At 40.6% G+C, this 22,442-nt stretch overlaps 1 protein-coding gene across 9 annotated transcripts in view; it reads left to right on the top strand.

The window, feature by feature from the left end:
• Positions 1 to 20,584, top strand: part of LOC122645947 (WASH complex subunit 5-like) — a 157,072-nt gene extending 136,488 nt beyond the window's left edge. For 2 of the 9 annotated variants that reach the window (XM_043839381.1, XM_043839372.1), the window contains exons 23-29: positions 11,024 to 11,134; positions 16,389 to 16,466; positions 16,552 to 16,713; positions 17,994 to 18,074; positions 18,242 to 18,304; positions 18,379 to 18,468; positions 19,754 to 20,584. In XM_043839381.1, the coding sequence (XP_043695316.1) occupies positions 11,024 to 11,134; positions 16,389 to 16,466; positions 16,552 to 16,713; positions 17,994 to 18,074; positions 18,242 to 18,304; positions 18,379 to 18,468; positions 19,754 to 19,861 (693 nt within the window). In that variant the 3' untranslated portion in view covers positions 19,862 to 20,584. Of the gene's footprint in view, positions 1 to 8,938; positions 8,955 to 11,023; positions 11,135 to 16,388; positions 16,467 to 16,551; positions 16,714 to 17,993; positions 18,075 to 18,241; positions 18,305 to 18,378; positions 18,469 to 19,753 lie in introns of those variants that run through there. The other 7 variants (XM_043839394.1, XM_043839403.1, XM_043839387.1 and 4 more) reach the window with 7 other exon arrangements.
• Positions 20,585 to 22,442: the final 1,858 nt, after the last annotated feature.

Raw genomic sequence — 22,442 nt, 5'->3', positions numbered from 1 at the left:
AGGCCCCGCATACACCCAAGAAGTCCAAATGCTAGATTTGTTGGTGAGGAGCTTCCAAACCAGTTTGACAGAGCCTGCTAAGTTGACATCTTTGATCCTTCTGAGACCTAGACCTCCTTCAGATTTGGGAAGGCAAATGGAGGACCAGCTCTTGGGATGAAGGAACCTGGTAGAATCAACACCTTTCCAGAGAAAAGCGCACATAATGGACTCGGCAGCCTTGATAGTAGCCTTGGGAAGACCAAAAACACCGCTCTAATAGATATAGCAAGACTCGAGAACCGATCTGATAAGCTCTAGGCAACCTGCATAGGATAGGAGTTTGGCTTTCCAAAGCTGAAGTCTCTTTCGGAGGAGGTCAAGGATGGGGTTACAGTGGTGGGCCGAGAGTCTAGCTGGAATGAGAGGAAGGCCAAGGTAACGGACAGGGAGGGAGGTTAGGGGAAAGCCGGTGATGGTAGAGAGGGCAGCTTTGGTCGAGTCGGGAACCCCAGCTACGAAGAGTTGGGATTTAAGGAGGTTGATGCGTAGTTCGGAAAGCCCCTGAAAAACGTGGAGGGAAGACATAATGTGCTCAATGGATGAGGGGACAGCTTTGATCATTAGGTCATCCACGAAAGTAAGATGGGTTAGGTTGGAGGGCTTGCACTTAGGGATGGGGGCAATGAGGTGGAGATCAGTTTTGGATTGGAGACTGCGAGAGAGAACCTCAAGGGAGAGGCAAGAGAGGAAGGGGGAGAGGGGGCATCCTTGGCGGATACCAGCAGAGGAGGGGAAGTAACTCGCAGGGCTGCCGTTGAGGAGAATAGAGGACCGAGGGGACAAGATACAAAAGCGGATCCAGTTAACAAATGTGGGGGGGAACGACATCTTAAGGAGGACTTGGGTGATAAAGTCCCAACGAATGGAGTCAAAGGCTTTGTGAATGTCAATCTTCAGGAGGGCTGAAGGGGCAATGGAATTCCGATGGAAGCCTCGAACAATTTCCTGACAGAGGATGATGTTGTCTGAGATACTTCTCTCGGAGATGAAGGCGGACTGATTGGGACTAACAAGGGAGTCAATGAAAAGTTGAAGACGATTGGCAAGAATTTTGGCGATGAACTTGTAAAGAAGATTGCAAAGGGCGATGGGTCTGAAGTCCGCCATGGAGGAGGCACCAGAGGATTTAGGGATGAGGCAGAGAAAGGTGTGATTGATGTTAAGGATCTGGTGGGGGTTGAAGAAGAAGCTCTTGATGGCATAGATAAGCTCAATTCCAATGATGTCCCAGCAGGAGGAGAAGAATCCCATGCTAAAGCCATCCGGGCCAGGAGCTTTGCTAGCCTTGTGAGAGTGAACAGCTGAAGCAATTTCGGAGTCAGAGGGGATGGAGCAAAGGGAGTGGTAGAGGTTGGAAGGAACGAATTTGTTGATAAAGTCCCTTCGGAATAGAGGGATGAGAGGAGGGGGGGCAGAAAATATTGGTGAAGTAAGAAACAGCTTCAGATTTGATGGCATCGACAGAGGAAAGGACCGATCCATCAGAGGAAGTGAGAGAGAGAATGGAGTTGGAATTGGTTCTGGCTTTGAGGGATCGATGGAAGAAAGCAGAGTTGGAGTCTCCAAGTTCAAGCCATTTGATCCGGGATTTTTGTTTCAGGAAGCTCTCCTCCAAAGAGAGGGAGGAGGCGAGTTCAAAGGCAGCAAGGGACTCCTCCTCAGCGAGAGAAGGGTTGAGGGGGTCAGATTGGAGACGGGCCTGAATGGAGGAAAGAGTGTCGCGGCAAGAGGAGACACGGGAAGAGATATTACCAAAGGTGGAAGAGTTCCAAGACTTGAGGGCAGATTTGACATTTTTGAGCTTTTTAGAGAAGGCAAGGAGGGGAGAAGAGAAGGATTGGACTGGGATAGCCCAAGCAGCCTGAACCAAAGGAAAGAAATCAGCATGGGAGGACCACATGTCGAAGAACTTGAAAGGCTTGGGACCAAAGGAGAGATAAGGGAGGACAAAGAGGGAAATGGGGGAGTGGTCAAAGAGGCCAGGGAGGTCAAAAACAGTGTGAGAAGAAGGAAGGGAAGAGAGCCAGGTATCATTGACGAGAACAAGGTCAAGTTTGCAAGCCACTCTGCCGTCACTAGAGCGCTTATTGTGCCAAGTGAGCTCGGCACCCGACCAGCGGAGGTCGTTGAGACCAATATCCTCGGGACAGGTATTGAAGGCATCAACTGCTTGATGATCAATGGGGGAACCACCAAGCTTTTCCTGACTATAGCGGACGACATTGAAGTCGCCTCCCATGCCCCAAGGGGCGGAACCAACGGACTGGGAGATGGAATGGAAGTCATCCCAGAGTGGGAGACGGTCCTGAGGCCGGTTGAAAGCATAGACCATGGTGAAAAAGAAGAGATGGTTGTGGAGATGGTCAGAAATGCTGAGATGTAGATATTGGGGAGAGGCTGAGGACACTAACAGAAATTGAGAAATAACATTTCACAATAGATTCAGCATGCATTTCATTTACATAGCATAATAAAATTACACAATCATAAACATTATTGTTGCGTTCGTTTCTTTCTCATTTCATTTATTTCTTTTCTTTAATTACAAACATCTTATAATCTAGCATCATTTCATACATCATAATATACAATTAATAAATCATGTTTCCCTCACCTTTGACTCAATTTCTCTGTTTTTTCTTAGTTTCCTTTCAATTTACGGCTCCAGCAGCACTAAGATTCACTCCCTTCTTCCATTGGCTCTACCCTTCAAACAATTACCCAACCTTTGTGATACAACTTCAGGAATACAACTTACATTCTTTTTAATTCTGCAATCCCCTACCATTCCAGCCTCTGATTTCATGAACTTCCACATAGTTCATTTCCCAATTCAGCAATACAGTACCATTCTATACCCTACTCCATTCAGCAGCAATTACAGTTTTCCTCCATATTCTTCCAATTAGTTCCTTCTTTCAATTTCTTCGTTCTCAGTTCATTAATCCAACATTGCTTTCTTTCATTTCTCAATTTCTCCTCAGCACTCTATGATTCAGCAACTTAATTCATAATTCCCAGTCTTCAAGTATTTCAGCAGATCACTTCTTAGTACAACAGTATTCTGTTCAGCTGAACTCAAGATCATGGATTGCTCATCAATTTCACTCAATTTTATATTTACAGCAACTCTATATCTCTACCCCAACTCACTTTCATCAATCTGAAAACCCAATTCTTCAATAGGGTATGATGCTCAACCTTTGCCCTTTCTCAATTTCTTCTATCAAATTCTTGAACCCAATTGCAACCTTCTTGTAGCAACTTCAACTTGTAATTCTCTTAAAACAACAGGGCTGCAACATCTCAAGAACTCAATTCCTCCTTTGATTTCACATATACCTGTCAAGTTCTTGCTGCTGTGTAATATCTCTATCGCAGTCCCATCTCCAACATCCAAGTACCCTTTTCAGACTTTGATTTCCTTCCAAATCTCTTATGGTTCAACAACTCCAGATCATAACTCTCTTATTAATTTCATTCGCTCACTGCAGCTCCTTCCCAACATAGTTCTAAAACTCGTCTCGACTCGGCAAGATCTCGGCGAGTTTCTCGGTTTTCTGAGAAACTGAGACAAGATGGCATACGGTACATAAAAGTGCAATATCTCGCCGAGATCTCGGGTTGACCCATTGAAATGACCCTTCTACTATGTATTTACTTACCTAACTTGACAGAACTCCACATATCTCGGCGAGATCTCGGATCTTGGGTCGACCCATGGAAATGACCCATCTACTATGTATTTACTTACCTAACTTGACAGAACTCTTATATGCTTGTTGTGGAGCACTATATGCAACATTACAGCAACACTATGTCATGGGAAGACTATGTGACACTAGCGGGGACTGAATGCTTGATTCAAAGTTGTTTTATGTGATGATAGTTGTAACAATGTTAAACAGTTTGATGTATCACTTTAACATTTCTAATTCTTATTTAAGTTGTTTAGCTATTAATTGAATGTTTTGCTTGCTTTCTATTACTAAATTATGTGTAGAGTAGGGTATTTTAGTACGTCATCGCCTACCAACCTATGATCCGAATTGAAATTCATATTTGGACTTTGTTTTTACAAAATCTGATAGTGTCATTGTGTTTAAATGGCCTAAAATAGGTTGAATACCAAGTTTCAGACCCAAACTAGGTCTAAAACCCACCGAGTTGAGGCTTCGAGTCGGAAAAAAAAAAATTCACCAACTCAGCGAGATCTCGACTCGACTCAGTTTTTCCAAGGGCCGAGTTGGTACCGAGACCCGAGTTTTAGTACCTTGCTTCCCAAATCCCATTCTCTTCTCCTTCTCCCTTCTTCTTCCTCTAAATTTCATCTACTTTGCTTTAATTACCAATTCCCAGCTTCATTTTCTTCTTCCAGAGCTTCAGAGCTTCTTCTTCTTCTTCTTCCAGAACTTCAGCCTTTCATCCTCTTCCTTTCTTCTTTTTGTTCCAAGTCTGAAACTCTGCAGTGTGCTAACCGATTCCTCTCTCTTTAGCCTAGTTTAGGAACTTTTAACTAATCTAATTCAGGACTTACTTTAGTTTAACCAACCAGTGAACTAATCAAAATTCTAATTGATCTTAAAGCTAATATAATTTAATTAGATTAATTAACCTCAATTTACTTAGTCAAATCCTCATTACCCTAATGTTGAGACACCTCAACCGTTAAGCTATGCGGCTTCACCTTATCATCACACTTCCTACTAACCATGCACAACCTCATATGCCACCTCCTCCTTCCTCAGCCATGCGGCTGGATTTGAACAGCCCCCACCTCCTTCCTCAGCCATGTGGCTGCCTTTGAACAGCCACCACCTCCTTCCCCATGCCCAGCCTCATAAGCCACCTCCTCTTAACTCAGCCATGTTGCTGCTCCTCTTTGAATCTTCAGAACTCACACAAACCATAGTTATCCATATTTGAGCCACTTGGTTCTGCCAAACCAAACCAAAATAGACCAGACCAGGCCAGACCAAACCAAACTAGACCAGACCAAGCCAAGCAACCTCCTACTTGACTATTCACACATACTTCACTATTAACTGTGTATAAATTATAAAAATAAATCTTATACCATATATCCTTAATAACATAGGCATACATGGGTATTAATAAAATAATTTACTTGCCATACTAATACTATAAATAGTGCATCTGATTAAAATAATATACAAAGATATTAAAACAGAATATTGAGCATTAAATAGTTTACAATCTCATGCCATTGGTCATACTCAAAAATTGTAACTATGCCACTGCTCACTTACATTAATAGAATAATACGTATACAACTACATTATTAAAATAATGATAATTACACACACCCATTACAATGCAAATATTATTAAAATATTCACGAAGACATTAAAATATTCAAGGACATCCAAAAATTATAATAAAATAAACTTGACATGCATGTGGGGTGTTACACCTGGTCCCCCCATCCACCTCCCCCCTAGTCTCTCCTGGGTCTGGGCCTCTCCCCCCCCCCCCCAAACCCTTCATTTTCTGATCGGGTAACCTGGGTCCCCTCCCCCTCGGGCCCTTTTAGCTCCCGCTTGGCTTGGGACCATGTTAGACTTCAAGCTCCCATAGTCCCTTGGCGTAACCTTGTTTGGTTTAAAGGTCTTATCCCCTGTCACAGCTTTACTATCTGAAGAGCCTTCACCCAATGCCTCCCCACCCAATCCTTCCTTCTTCACCGACGCCTACCTGTTTCCCCTTCTTGCATCTTTTGTTGTAACGGTCTTGAGGACATCGACCCTTCTCAAGGGAGTGGCTGTGGTTAGATATGTTTTTCTCTACCAATACTATTTGTGATACTGCAGGAAAACTTGTGTTTAGTGTTGTTATCTACCATATTTGAATGGAGAGGAATCTTCGCAGATCGACCTCCAACTCCCGCTCATTTGAGATGATTTGGAAAGCCATCTATTTTGACGTCAGCTCCAAGCTTCACATGTTACCCCATAGTTCTATTACTGATTCCCCAAGGAACAGACATATTGTTCGCTCTTGGGACTTACCTGTCTCTCTTTTATAGCCTCCTATCCCTTCTCTCTAGGGCTTGAGTCTTTTCTCCTCCCCCCCCTCCCCCGCCTCTTCTCTTTCCCCTGTGTATTCCCCTCCCCCTTTATTTCTCTCCTTGGTTTTGGGTTTTGGTAATGAATTCTTTATTCACCAAAAAAAAAATAGAAGGAATCTTCTCACCAGCTAAGATCTGACTCTTGACGAGCTGTAGATCTCAGTCTAAACCAGATAAAAACTTAGCAACAAGGAACTCTACCCGTTGAGATTTGAGAACATTAATTTCAGTACAGAGTGGCTGATAGCCATTGAGTTCCTCCCACATGCCTTTAAGTATACTGTAGTAGTCACCAACAGACTTCCATTCTGCTTGAAGGAGAAGAATTTTCATACAAGTCATATATCCGTGACATGTTCTTGTCTTGTGAAAAACTCCCTGAGTTCATCCCAGACACCTGTGGCAGTTTTATGAAACATGACATTGGCAGCTAAAAAGGGCTCCATACTATTCCAGAACCAACAGAGTAAAGTAGCATTATCAGATTGCCGATCCTTGTTATTATCAGCAGTGGAAGCAGGTGGAGTCATAGTCAAATAATCCATCTTTCGTTTGGCTGTGATATAGACTTCTACAGCCTGAGCCCAGAGAAGATAATTGGAGGCACCAATCCATTCAACTTTATAGAAGTAATCTGAACATTCACATTGTCCACAGCAGGCTTTGATTCCGCCATAATAACAAATAGAAGAACCAGTAAGTAATATGGTAGATCTGAGGTCGAAATAGGGACACAGATGAACCAGAAGCTAAAGATCACAGGATTGAACCACAATAAATATAACCATAAAGATAACCAAGTTGTAGCCTTCAGAGCAAGGCAGCAGCAATAAATAAGACAAATAATAGCCTGCGGTAAGAGAACCCTGTCCTGAAACCCAGATTAGGATGTGATTTTTAATAACAAGAAAAACCGAGGGTCAAAAGGACTCAATCTTGTGGTCGAAAGACCCTACAATAGAGGGTAATAAACCCCCAAAAATGCAGGAAGATCTGATGAAGTAATCTCCAGTCAAGGGAAGAATTGATTATGCCAGAAAAGGACCCAAAAACAGAGTACCACCAGTTAGTTTTTGGGGTAGCAATTAGTCTGCAACAGAGGCTTGGATCAGGGCCATATTGAAGTTGAAGAACCTTTGTAGATGAGACATAAAACTGCAAAATATAGGGCTGATCTGTCGGCCAGATCGGGAGTAATTGAACCATGAAAATCAACCAAAAATCTTTAGAAAACAGAGTACCGTATACTTCAGTTGTACCAGGCCATCAGTTGTTGATGTAGATAATACTTCACCGCAGTAGGAAACCCTTGTTCTTCATTGTATTATCAACTAGAGTTTCAGAAAAAAAATATACACAGCATTGGTTGCTGTTGACCAAAGAAGAGAATACGAAGTAGTCTCAAAATAGAAACACTGTAAAAACCACTGGATCTTTAATGCTCTGATACCATGTGACAATATCACTGCATTAAAGCAAGGTTCGAAAACTCGGGTCTCGGAGCCATCTCGGCCCAGCAAAAAACTGAGTTGGGCCGAGATCTCGGCGAGTTTGTGCATTTTTTTTTTTCCGACTCGGAAGCCCATCTCGGTGGATTTTAGACCTCTTTTGGGTCTGAAAATTGGTATACAGCCTATTTTAGGCCATTTAAACTCAATGGCATTATTAGATTTTACAAAAACAAAATCCAAATAGGAGTTTCAGTTAGTGAAAAAGCAAGACAGACACTTACTTATTCTAGAAACCAGGACAGACACAGGACAAACAGTCTTATTTATGCCTAATATCAATTAAGTAAATGCTTTTGTATTTGTATTTCATTTACTTAAGATATTATTCATAAATAAGCAAATACCCCCCTATTTGAATCCAATAAAAATAGTTAAAAAATCAAATTCCAAAAGGAAATAAAGTCAACCCCCCAGTTCAAGAACAAAAACTGGATTTTCGACGGTAGGTGCAATTTTCAACTTTCTAATGCTGTGGTTTTTCTTAAATCTAAAAATTCCATAAATCTTAATATGGTAAAACATTGCTAAAAACCAAAAGTGCGGTAAAATATTCATTTGTTTTGATGTCCAAAAATATATTTTCATTCAGAGCGATTTTGACAGCATTCGCGCATACCGAATTAAGTTTGACCGGTAAATAACTCCTTCAATATAAATCAGATTTAAGCAATCTTAGACTTGTTGGAAAGCTTTCAAAACATAGCTTCATAGGCCATCTCGACTCGGGAAATTGGAAAATCGAGAATCTCGGCGAGATCTCACAAGATTTCGGACTATGCATCAAAGACCAGTATTAAGAGAGAAAAGGAAGAAGAGAAAACCTGCCTACGGTTTGTATTGTGAACGGAATGCACTAATCATTGGGAGGGGGTATGCATTTATAATAAAAATATGATGCCAAACAACCGACTCACTTAAGTAACACCCTTTACTAACATAACCAAAGATAGACAGAAAATAATCATAAACTAAAGACAAACCAAGACTAATCTTAACAGTGTCGACCCAAATGTATTGCAAAGATGAGATTGGATGAATTTCAAAGAGGTTTGAACCTCCCAAGATGTGTAAGCTCTTGAGCAAATCTGAAGCATTCTATCAATTTTGACTCATTTCCCCAATTTGAACCATTTCGATTGACTTCCCCAAGACTCATTTCGTCTTGAAATTGGTATTTATATAATGGAATTTAACATTACAACCATTTGACCAAAATTTTGTCGTTCCAATAATTCCCTTCTGCTTATTTGGAAGCAGTATTGCACTATTTCTATTTCTAATGTAGTTTCATTTTGAGGTCCAAGGAAACCAAGGTATTTTGCAAAATTTTGACCATTTCGACCATTTTGATCCTTGCTTGAACCAAATCTTGTGGTCACCATTCACACCATAGTTGTCATGGCGTCGCCATGGCGTCCTGGCGCTGGGAGAGGTGGCATATCGAGCTACGCCATGGTGGATGTAAATATATCGTTCGATATGGCTTCCATGACGTCGCCATGGACGCCATACCACGATATGTTGGCATATCGGTCGATATTTGTACATATAAAAGTTAGATTTAAAATTTATTTTTTTTAAACCATTTAATAGCTTAGATGCTTTTTTATTAATGTCTATTGGAGGTGTAACTTAAAAGTATACACCTGCAATACACATTATCAATTTATCAACAATAAACATATTACCCTAATAATTTGGGGGAAATCGAAATCGCAAAAGGCTAAACGCCTAAAGAGTTCGAGACTTCAAGGTTCTCCTCAAAGAGTCGAGACGGAGGAAGTGAAGAAGAGTTCGTGAGAGTTGAGACGAGATTCCGGCAAGCTTCCTGCAACTCTCGGCAGCGAGTTCTTCACTCCTTCGAAGTAACGAACATCTCCAAAGAAGTCAAGAACCTCCAGGACTCCATTCCGGTAAGTTTTTATTATTTTGTAATTTGTATTTTTGTTTAAATTGGTTCTTCTTCCTCCTCCCATCCTCTGCAACTCGATTTTTGAGTTCAGTTCTTCTCCTCAATTCCTCTTCTTCTTCTAATCTTAACTTCTTCTTCTTGATTCTTCTCCTCCCACGAGTAGTAGTAGTATCGTTTTTTTTTTTTTTTTTTTTCCCTTCTTGTCTTGCACAGCCACACATTCGCGATTCTGATGTTACACACAGAGACAGGGAGAGAGTTGAGAGACAAGGGGGTGGGGTAGTAGTCCTCTCGGTTTTTTATTTTTATTTTTCTCTTTTCTTCTTCGCAAGTCGCAACTACTTGTACAAGGGGGAGATAGTCGAGAGAGAGGGGGCCTCTTGGTTTTTTTTTCTCTTCTTCGCAACCTCTTTGTTCGTCTCGTGAACAGGGACTCGGGGAGATAGTCGAGACTCGAGAGACAGAGGAGAGCCTCTCGGTTTTTTTTTTTTTTTTTTTTTTTTTTTCTTCGCAACTGCTTGAACAGGGAGATAGTCGAGAGACAGAGGGGGAGGGATTTATTCCGATTACAGCCACAGATCTGCTTTTTTTTTTTTTTCTTCTTCTTGCCTTGCGATTGCAAGCTTGCTTACAGCAGACCTCTCAGTTTTTTTTTTTTCCTTTTTTCTTCTTGTTGCCTTGCACTTGCAGCCTTGCAGGCTTGCACACAACCTCTCGGTTTTGAGCTTTTCCACTTCTTGCCTTGCAGTTGCAGGCTTCCACATAGATAGAGAATGAGAGGTGTTTTATTTTTTTCTTCTTCTTGCCCTGCACACAGCCACACACAACAGCAGCACATATTCAACTCCATTAGTCCATAATTCAGTTTTTTTTTTCCCCCTTCAACTTAATGTTATAGCAGAAAAACCAGTACTTTGATAGTTTGATTTTGTGTTTTAGTTCAACCTAAAAACCAGTTTAATTGTTATTTTTGTTTTGTGACTTTTGTAGTCTCTTTCATAGTTGAACTAATGGATGGTTCTACACAAATTAGTAGTGGGGGTGAAAATATTGTAAGTACTGGAGCTACTCCAGGATATGATCCAAGCAAAGACCCAGTGGCATAGTATATTAGTAGTAGTGTAGTACACTTTCATGTTGATTTTTGATGTTATAGGACATATATTATAGCATACTCAATGACATTAAAAATAGAGAAAATAAAAAATTAAACATGGTCGACATGCTCGCCATGGCGGGCGACATGTCGATATATCGACGTGACACCCTTCCACCGACTTGGATCGCCGTGACAACTATGATTCACACTTCCTCTTTGATATGCTTGAAAGTAAGTTCATGTTACCACTTTGAGCTCGGCATGTAAAACTGTTATATTCCTTTGCTTAAAGTACCAGTCAAACTGAAATTTTTGTGTCATCATATTGCTTGTATAATCTATCACTAAATGGTCATCTTATTGTTGCTCAGGCCAAATTTGTGGACATGTCATGGGAACCATGGGTTGAATCTCTAGCATGTATTGGCCAACTGCAGTTATTAAGATGCTTAATAGCATTAAAGCTGAAGTCAGCAGGCAAGGTATTTTTCTAATATGTTCACATCCACTGACCACTGTTTTGACCATAGTACTAAATCTCATTTCGGAAGGCCAGTTCGGCCAGACCAAAATTTCGCCAAAACATTGTAGGTTTTCTATGAGTTTTACTTGGCCATTTTGGGGTGCAAAATGCTGAAATAAGTGAAATTTGAAACGAAATGACCGAAATAACCGAAATTTCGACAAAATGGTGCATTTTTTAGACAAAATTTGCGAAACGAGATGTCCAAAATTTCCAATATCTTGCATTGTTTCATTTCGAAGTACCATTTCGTTTCGGCTCGACCAAAATTTCCGAGATTTTGACGAAACTTCGTCGAGATTTTTAACTATGGTTTTGACTGGATTGATTTTTTGGTGCATCTAATGATGCTTTTGTTCGAATGAACAAAGGTCCCCCAAAAGCACTAGCACGAGAGAGAGAGAGAGCAACATAAGTGATTTATGGAGGGAAATAGAACTCCAAGAATAGTCTGAAAAAAAGAGAAAAACATTAATCAGAAAAGAAAAACTCCCATCTTCACTGGGACATCAAAAAATAAAGGCATGAAGTAGAGAAGAAAAGAAAAAACTCCGAACTACTACTGTCGCTAGGATATTAAAAGTATTTCTCCAGTAAACACCCCGCCACAAACCAAACCACCGTCACTAGGATATTAAAAGTATTTCTCCAGTAAACACCCCACCAGAAACCAAGTCACCAAATGAAAAAAGAGCAAAAAAGAACTTTTGGAGATATGTGAGAACTTTTACTAAGGCAAGGCCCAGATCCAGATCTGAATCCAATTAAGGCCCGACTTGTCCACCCGAATCTGATCTGATTATTAATTCAGATCTGAAACTGCAATCAGGATTTTAAGTATCAGTAGGTATCGTATCGGTATCCATGAGTATTGATACGATACTTATTTTTTTTTAAACATTTGTATCAACCGATATGGGACCAATACAGTCCGATATGGTCTGATACAGTTCAGATACACTCGATACACTTACTTTAAACCTGCAAAACATAAACTGTGAGTGCGATACAAAACTGAGAGCAACTGAAGGCCTTGGAAACTTGTTTTTCTCTTCGATATGAGTTGGAAGAAATCATAAAAAAAGGCATACTAATGTAGTACTGGTTTGAAGACTCGAAACATGTAACCAAACAGGATCTTAATCAAAGAATAGTTCAGAAATAAGGGGGTATTCCTAGAAGTTCTAGGAGAAGGGTAAAAAAGTAATTACTCAGCAAATAGGACAAATTAGGTGAAACAATGACTATGGGAATTGGATGTTAAAACTGTATATAAACATAACCCAGAAAATCTGTAGTTCAGATGAGAATACCCTCAATAGCCGACAGGGGTATAATGCTAAATTTCCTTAGGTCAAAACAGAATCAGAAATTAGGTTAACATTAACCAAATAAATCTGTAATGATCTAAGGTATTAATTAAAACAGAAAACAGTAAAACCAGAATCGAATCCAGAGAGTAACAGAGAAATAAAGGTGAAAAGAGTATTTTTATGAGAACCCAAATATCTCTCAAACCACAGGTCTGATTGACAACCTTCTCATCGAGGAATGGAGGCACAAGCTCTTCCTCCTCAAGGATAGCATCATGAATCTTGAAGACTTGTTGTGGAGTACTCTCATTGCAAGCACTCCTCGAAGGGGGGGTAAGGCTGCATACATTATGACCCTTCCCAGACCTCGCAGTGGTGGGAGCCTCGTGCAGTGTGTACTCCCTTTTCTCTGATTTCCTCCAACTCATGTCAAAGATAAAAACAAGTTTGCAAGGTCTTCAGTTGCTCTCAGTTTTGTATCTCACTCACGGTTTATGTTTTGCAGGTTAAAGTAGGTGTATCGAGTGTATCTTAAATGTATCAAACCGTATCAGATTGTATTGGTCCTATCTCGGTCCCGTATTGGTCAATACAAACGTTTATTGAAAAATGAGTACCATATCGGTAAGTATCATATCGATACCCACCGATACGTATCAGCCAATACAATAAGATACCTACCAATACTTAAAACTCTGACAGTGATCATTCGTTAATTGATGTGAGGAGTTTTCAGAGACTAATGGGAAAGTTGTCCAGACATTTTTTTTTGGGTGAATAAAATGTATAACCTTACCCCAGGGGGGGCAGGGAGAAAGGGAGAAAAGAATATACAAGGGAAAAAGGGGGGAGGGGAGAAACAACAGCCGACCTACGCAGAGGTGGAAATAAAAAGAGAGTCCAGATCAAGACCCCAAAAGACTACAATGTGCCTGTTCCTAGGCGTGTCTCTGATAGCGCGAAAAGGGATATGGCTGAGCTTGGAAGAGACGTCAAAGGAGATGGCTTTCCAAATCAGATTGAAGGATCGAGAGTTGGAAGTCCATCTCCTAATGTTACGCTCCATCCAGATGTGGTGTAAAGCAGCTCCAAAGATCAGCTTGCCGATGGTGTCATAGATCGAGGTCCCTGCGAAGGACTTAGCCACCCAGGGCCATTCTCTGTCAAAGGGGAGGGGTCTCCTACAACGGGGCCAAATGGATGAAAGGGCTTTGTTCCAGATGGTAGCGGTGAAAGGGCAGTCAAAGAAAAGGTGGGGGGGATGTCCTCTAGACCATTCCAACAAAGGGAGCAGGTAGGGGAAACATGGATGTGGCGGTGGTTAAGGAAGGCTTGGGTTGGGAGGCAAAGGCGGAGGGCCCTCCAGGTGGTAAGGCTATGGCGGGGAATGTGTCCTTTGAACCAGACAAGGTTGTGCCAGGGGACCGAGGGGGCGGAGAGGCGGGCGAAGTTCCAAGCAGAGGAGGAGGTGAAGAGGCCATTGGGAGAGGGCAACCACAAAAGTTTGTCATCATTGGGGGGGGGGGAGGGGGGAGAGTAGGCCAAATCCGATCAACAATAGAGGGGTTGAGCAAGGGGGGGGACCAGGACCCAGAGGAAATGAGAATGGAAAGGGGGGCATTTTTTGGAAAACCAGAGGAATAGATGGACCTGGGGCCGAGAACGCAGAAGAGGATACCAAGGGTCAAGCCAGAGTGAGGTAGAGGAACCTCGAGCAATGGAGGTAGAGATTCCACGAAGGGCCAGGGGGCGGAGGGCAAGGATCTTTCTCCAAATCCAGGAGGCATCGGAGGGGATGGAGGCAGTCCATAAGGAGTTGGACTTGAGAAGATGAGAGTAGACCCAGTTGACCCAGATGGAATCCTGGCGGGAGGAGATTTTCCAGATCAACTTAAGGATGCCAGCGGTATTGGAATCTTTGATATGACGAATCCCAAGGCCTCTCTTAGATTTGGGAAGGCAGATGGACTTCCAAGAGACAGGGTGGAGAAACCTGGAGGTTTCGGCCCCTTTCCAGAGGAAGGCGCAGAAGAGGCGTGTTCCATCTCTTGAGACGTAGCTTTAGGTAAGGCAAAGATCCCACACCAGTAGATGTAAGTAGCTTGGAGGACGGAGCGAATACAAACAAGGCGGCCGGCATAGGAAAGGAGTTTGCTTTTCCATAGCTGGAGACGCTTGCGGATGTTATCAAGCATAGGAATGCAATGGTGCTTAGAGAGCCGGGCCGGAATGGGAGGGAGACCAAGGTACTTAACTGGGAGGGAGCCTAAGGTGAAGCCAGTCAGGTGAAGGAGGGAGTCTCTATCCAGATCAAGAATACCAAAGAGAAAGATTTTGGATTTGAGGAGATTGATGCGGAGACTGGAGAGAGATTCAAATAGGTGAAGGGAATCCATGATAGCAGAGATAGAAGAGTGAGAAGCTTTAGAGAAGATCATCAGATCATCAACAAAATCGAGATGGGTGAGGTTGATATGCTTACATTTAGGGATGGGAGAGATGAGATGGTATATTTGTTAGAGTGGTAAGCCAATTTTTATGCATGCTCTTAGGACTGGTCATATGGAAGCTGTATACGACATCCTTAGGTATTGAAATCGAACCTAGGAAAGGGATTATTGTATACTAAACATAACCACTTGAGGATTGAAGATTATATTGAAGTAGACTGGCAGGTTCTGTAACAGACAAAAGATTTACATCAGGTTACTATACCTTTGTAGGTTACCTAGTTATTTGGCAAAGTAAAAAACAATCTGTTGTTGCCAGATCAAGTGCAGAAGGAGATTTTAGAGCAATGGCATATGGAGTTTGTGAACTCTTATGGTATGGTTCATGAACTGGGGTTTGAGATTGATAGCTCCATGAAACTATATTGCGACAATAAGGCTGCTATTAGCATAGCTCATTATCCTGTGCATCACGATCACACAAAGCACATTGAGGTTGACAGGCACTTCATAAAGGAGAAAATTGACTCTGGGAATATCTGCACTCCCTTTGTGAAGAAAGAAGATCATTTGGCTGATGTGCTGACAAAAGGAATCGTTTCTCCATTGTTTTGTACTCTCTTAAACGAGTTTGGCATGTATGATATCTATTCCCCAGCTTGAGGGGGAGTGTTAGAATACTTGTTGAAAGGGTATTATGGGAATTGTGTGTAATATTGTCTTACAGAGAAATATTTCAGTATGTAGGGGTATATGTAGTACTATACTTTGAACTTTTAATATATTTCTGGAGAGAGATCGAAAGTCCTCTCTAAGCTATTCTCCCTAACCTGCTTCTCTTCTCTTCGCTTCCCTTTTTTCCTTATTTCTTTCTCCACTCTTGTTACTTGCTTTCTTACAATTAAAAGGTCATTATTGGATTTTATGCTTCCATTATCCCTTGGAATCTATTGGTTGGGGCCCAAGTTACGGTGTTGAATGTCGAATATCTACAATTATACAAACATGCACAACACATAAACTGCAAGATTGATGGCTTTTGCGGGTTGGTGGAAACACCAGGTTTCTGTTATCTTTGGGGTCCAAGTTACATTGTTGAATGTCGAATGTCTACAATTATACAAACATGCACAACACATATACTGCAAGATTGATGGGTTTTGCGGGTTGGTGGAAACACCAGGTTTCTATTATCTTTGGAGCCCAAGTTACAGTGTTGAATGTCGAAGGTCTACAATTATACAAACATGCACAACACATATACTGCAAGATTGATGGGTTTTATGGGTTGGTGGAAATGCCTGGTTTCTGTTAGCTTTGTTTTGTTAGCTGGAAAAAAAAATGAATTTTCTTAGTCATAATTTGTATTATTAGGTCTTTTGTATGTATATGTTACTTAAAGAACTGGAGCAGTTTGAGAAACTTTAAAGGTCATTACTTGATTTGACAGGTTAAAGCAAGTTTAGTTTCTTCAGCAGTTGATGGTATGCTTGTTCCAGTTTCCTTTCAAAATGATAAAATACTAAAGGTAATTAATAAACGGGCTGTTATTAGCTAAAATTAGATTTTTGTGCACTGTCCAATCTTAACATATGTATACATAAATGAAACAGGGTATCAGAAAGGAGAACAGTAAAATAATGGAACTTTTGCACCGTGAATTGAGTAAGCAAGGAATGTTGTGTGGCTATTGCACACCTCTTCAGACCCTTTATATTTCGGAAGAGCCTCCTCCTTTCTTAAGCAGATGTGCATCCATTGTTACAATCTCACAGGTAATCCATTTTTCCAGAGCCAGAAAGTTATACCAGACGCACAAAATTTACTGGTAGGGAACTCTTTCTGGTACTTTGATACTATGGTGATATTTAAATGTATTTTTGAGGGACCAGGTTGTAATTGGAGCAATAACTCTATTCTGTACAGAGTAGCACTGTTCAACTGCTTTTGATTTGCGGTGCAGTAAAATCCAATATTTCTTCTACTCAAAAAAAAGACCAATAAAACCCAATTTGCATATATCCTGAATACAGCTGTAACTGTAATAAAAATGTCATGTTAAACCAATTGAATTACTAGTTTATTACTACATTTTTATTTTATTTTTATTTTATTTTTTTGGCTATCATTGTTCCCGTCATTTTTTATGTAGGCAGGGTATGTAGAAATTCTCGTCCATTAGCAAGCATCCCAAGTACAAGACAGCCAAAAAGAACAATGCATTCCAACCTAGCTTGTTAAAATAGCCGACCCACTTTAAATTCTGAGCTTAAACATTCCTATTTCATTTGGAAACATAGCATAACATCTGGGTCCTGCATATGGTCTGCACTCCTTGATGTTGCAATTCATGTGTCCACTTGCCACCTCATAGTTCAGAGTTCTGTGCTTCTTTTCTTGATGAACTGCTTCATTTTTAATGACATGGAAAGTTGCAGGAACAAACTTTGAGATGAACATAGCATATCATTTAGGTCCATATGCAGTCTGCATTTGTTGGTGTCGCAATCTAGTCTCCCACCTGCCACTCCATTGTCCTGAGCTTTGAGCTTCTTTTTTGATGAGCCATTACCTTTAAATGGCATGCAAAGTTGCAAACACAAAGGGGTCTATGGGATACTGCAAATCTTATTACATTTAAAATTGTTGGCAGCCATGCATATTCTATTAACCTGCTTCAAAACGAATAGTATTCAGTTTGTTAAAGACTATTAGTCTGGTGGTCATCTAGATTGGTGATCAACGGGCCACATAATTATGCATACCATTTGAATGAAAAGATTCTGTAAAACAGGCAGGGCCTACTGTCTCAGACAATTCGTAGTTGAACAACATAAATATGCTGGTAGTACTTTTAGAAAAGTTCCTTTGACTCGGACATGCCTAGCAAGTAGCAACATACTAAAACCTGAAGGCCAGTTTTCCCTCTTTTTTTGGGGGTTTTGGAAGGGAGATCAGTAGCAAAAGTATGGTGATTCCAGTTTCTATATTGTGTCAATAATATAGGTACTTCGATCTAGTATTCATCCAATTTGACGTATAGTTTTACTTGCAGTTGCCTCGGTATGTACTTGATACTCACTTGAGTACGCTGACAAGTCGAATGAAGAAAGTCCCATTAGATTTTTCTCCAGTAGTAAGTTCACTCCTGCAAACATGCTAATCCTTTTCTTTTTCTTTTTCTTTTTGGGTAGTTTTTTTTTTATTTTAAGAATTTTATATTGATTTTAGCTTTATTTTTTCTTTTTTGGTGTATTTTTTCTATTTCGATTTATATATAAACAACGAGCTGCCTTTGTCCAGGTTATTGGACTTGGAACATTCCTCAGGCAGTTTAATCCTACTTACATGGTTCAGTATGTTCAGGTACTTTCTGCCTTTGGACTGTCACTTCTTTTTTATAAAATTTTCTTTTGTAAGAGTTTTTTTATTGTGTGCAGTACATGTGTCAGTACATAAAAATTGCAGCTGAAGCAGCATTTGGAGGAATAGATGAAACTGCGAAACGTCCTATTGAGCCTATGCCAGAGGTTTGTATCTGGTATTCATAAACAGTTTTACCATTTAACAGTATGTTCTTCAATGATCAAATGCTCACAAGCTTGAAAGAACTAAACCAATTGTTGAACAGGTAAAGCTGTGTAGCTAGTTTGAATTTTAAAATTCTAAAACTTATGGTAGTACTTGCCACCTTTAATCTCCCTCAAAAAACAACAGCAACAACGTCGTTCCAGACGTTGAAAGAGTGTCGTGGAATGTGACCTTTGAACCAAATTAATTTGTTCCAAGGGACAGAGGGCCTATGCGATCTAACAAAGTTCCAAGCGGAACTAGAACTAAAAATACCATTGGAGGAGGGGAGCCAAATGACTTTGCCTGAACGGGAGGGGTGGGGAGGGAGAGAGGCCCAGACCTGAGTGAGACCAGAGGGGAAAGGGGAGGGGGGGACCAGGAGCCATGGGAAATGAGTCAGGAGAGAAGGGCAGATTTAGGTATACCAGTGGAGTAGACCTCACAAGCACCTAGGAGATTGTAAAGGACTCCTGAGGGATGCCAAGGATCGAGCCAGAGGGAGGTGGAGGTCCCATCAGCGATCACAGAGGAGGTGGTACTAAGGGCTGAGGGACAAAGGAGAAGGATTTTGTGCCAGACCCAGAAGGGATCTGCAGGCTGGGGAGAAGGATGTTTCAATCTTGAACATTAACAAGATTGGAAATTGGATATTAGGGCTTTGAGTCCCATGGGGACGGACTTCCATTCTGTGTTTCTATGTTGCATTGCTAGTACCTAATATTTTCTTCTATTAAGACCCTCTCTCTCTCTCTCTCTCTCTCTCTCTCTCATTGTAGATGATCTGGGCCAGCACTGTCCATTGTGCTCTGCAGAAATAAGAAGAAATTAGATGTGTACTTGTGTAGTGTAATTAATTATATGCAACTAAGCTATGCACGCTCAGGGCACCTGGCCACCGTCTTGGGTCATATTTTTGCCACAACAACTATGATTGGGTGGATTAACGGCATAATTTATTGTTTCCCATTTGTTGTCCTAAAGAAAAAATAATAATAATGATAATGAAGTGGAACCTATTAGGTGTACCAGTATTGAACAAATCTTTTACTGGAGGTTTGCTACAAAGGACTAATGCCCAACAATCTATCACAAAGGAATGGCTTCCCCAGAACACATTCTAGGCCGACAACCCCTTGCCTTGCTAGATCTTCTGTTATATGACTTCTCAGATTCAATTCTGAATTTCTGTTACTTGTTTTTTGGTAAACTGAACCTCTTGTTCATCCCTTTGTCAATTTTCAGGTCCTGAAATCAGCATTTTGGCTATTGCATTTCTGTAAGCATATGGGGATCCCAGAGGAACTAGCACACTCATGCCTACCACCTCTAGTTTCTGTTCTACAAGCGTAACAACTAACAACTGAGGAGAATTTTGCTTCTAACTGGTAAAGCTCACCATTTTACAGGAACTCCAATCGCTTTTGCATATTCTGACAGTTAGCTTTGGTTGGAATACATCCATTGTATCTGCAAGGAACCAACTCAGCAACTGGAATATTGAGTTGCCCTTGCCAAGTGAAATCATCACGATGAGTCCCTAAGTAGCATTGGGGACATGTTATGGTTCTGCCTGTTAAAAGCTTTCCTTGATGGTAATTCAATCAGGAACCTCAGGATGCTAGGATGGGTGGAAGTGCTGAGAAATAGTGATGGATATATAGCAAGCGTACAAGGCCATTGTGAGACAACATCCAACATAGTGGAAATGAGATGTTGATTTTTTGTTAACAATTTGCACAGGATCTGCGGATTCAAAACTTCATTGTTGAAGAGGAGTCTGCCCTTATGATAGGTTGGGCCTTGTTGGAGGACCAAGGGCCATGCCAATTCACTGACCTCAGTTGATGCGGGGGATCTTGCTTCTAACTTTAGAAACTCATTTGTGTTGGTGGTCATGATCTTCAAACTCTTTGGCAGATGCATTAGCTAAAGAGGGAGACGAAAGGAGAGCGAGGAATGTAGGAGAATGGCCTATCATGTAGGTGAAACAAGTAGATTTTTAAGTTGTGGTAGCCTGTATTACTTAAACAGGTTGTATACATCCTCTTATGATCAATGAAAGCATTAATATTTATCTGGTCTGCCCTCAAGAATGTCAAGGGCGTGGAGGTGCAGGTTGCTTGACACAGAAGGAATGTGCTTCTTCCCTGAGGCAAAAATATCTGAGAAGTTTAAATGGCACTCTGACAAGTTCGACGGGACCAGTGATCCTCGAGCTCACTTGAGGGCCTACATCAGACAGACAAATTTAGGGCAGTGGTTGCATCACTCAAGGGTGAGCTAGTTAGCTTACCCAATCAAAGCACATGATGGAAGAAGGCATACAGGGGTATTAATGTAAATGAATGGATGGTACACTACCGGAACAAATGAGCAAAGTATCAAAGCTATGCAGATTTCATTTGGTGTATCCACATGCCACTAACCGTGGTGGCATTTAACTGGCATCACTTTGTCATGTGGCAAACAAGGGTTGGTTCATGTTATGGAGGATTGTATAACTATCGCAATGGTCAAGTTTAAGCCCCAAACAATTTAAGGAAGTACTTCAAAATGAGTTCAAATTGACAGATAATTGCAGAAGTTTCATTGGATTCTACTATATTGAAGTTGCATTCTTTGTGACTTTGTACTGAGTGTTTTAATTATCTAAATTTTTATCCAAATCGCACATGATAACACAGGTAACAAAGGGGATAGATTGCTTATCTAAATTTTGATGATGACAAATACAAGCATCATAAACATCATGAATATGGAAAACCATGAAGAAATTTATGATCAGTGGGTTGAGTCATGCCAAATGGTCATTCTCTTTAAGTTTGTAGAGGTCCTTTGTTATTGCAACTGGGTTTACTTGCCAATCAACCTCCAAGATAAAACCCCAATATGAGACTATTTAATACACTATAACCAAGAATTGTACTCAATTGGATATAACCAATATAGAGAGAAAGCTAAGAGAAAAATAAAAATGGGATTGTTTACCAAATTGTTAGAGAAATGGGTTTAAACCTCCTCTCCAAGAGATATGTCCAAAAATTATTTTTTTTTCTATAAGATATGTTTGTCATTTAGGTGTCTATTATGAAATAAGTATAACCTTCTAATATTTTGAAGGGCGAGAGAATGCTAATCAATCGTGTAGCGCTTGCACCAACGCAGGGCCAATAAGAGTGCAGGTAGGAGTACTTAAATGAATGGGATTTTTTTATTTCAACGGAGGAGGTTGAGTGGTAATTTTGCGTGGTCCTATGTCTACGCATAGGAACCACATGTTCAGTTAGTGTTCTTTTTTCCTATTTTGAATCATCGATTTAAACGAATTAAAAATTCCATCAAACTAATTTCAATGTTTTATTTTTTAGTTAAAATTTGGCCGATGAGATGGATGGGCTTCTCTTATCACATGGACCCATCCTATGTTCATTCCATGTATCATCCAACTGTTGGTTTTTTTTTTAATTTCCCTCATCTCGGGATTTTTAATTTAATTTAATTAAATTTCAGATCAAATGTTCAACCACTCTTTACTCATTTTAGGTTGAATTTTACTTCGGAGATGGGTGTGGGATTCTCTATTACATGAATCCACTTATGTCTCATGAATTTTATTTTCTTTTCTTTTCTTTTCTTTTCTTTTTTTTTTTTTTTTTTTTTTTTTTTTTTTGTAACGATGAATTGTATATTTGATTACAGAAAGAAAAGGTATACGACAAGTTCTACCAAAACATGAATACAACAAAATGTCCAATACAGATGTTTAGTATATTTTTTGCGGGAAGCATTTTTTTGTACGAGAGTGTGGCCTACGCCAGCACTCCCATGTGTCTATCTCTCTCCTCCTTAAAACAAGGGGCCTAGGTGTCTTTTCACATGAGGAGGAGAGAGATAGCCTCATGGGAGTGCTGGCGTAGGCCACACTCCCGGA

Source organism: Telopea speciosissima, chromosome 1 (genome assembly GCF_018873765.1).
Source record: "Telopea speciosissima isolate NSW1024214 ecotype Mountain lineage chromosome 1, Tspe_v1, whole genome shotgun sequence".
Classification (NCBI taxonomy): Eukaryota; Viridiplantae; Streptophyta; class Magnoliopsida; order Proteales; family Proteaceae; genus Telopea; species Telopea speciosissima.
The sequence above is the reverse complement of the archived record's forward strand: the minus strand, read 5'-3'. Positions and strand labels throughout refer to the sequence as shown.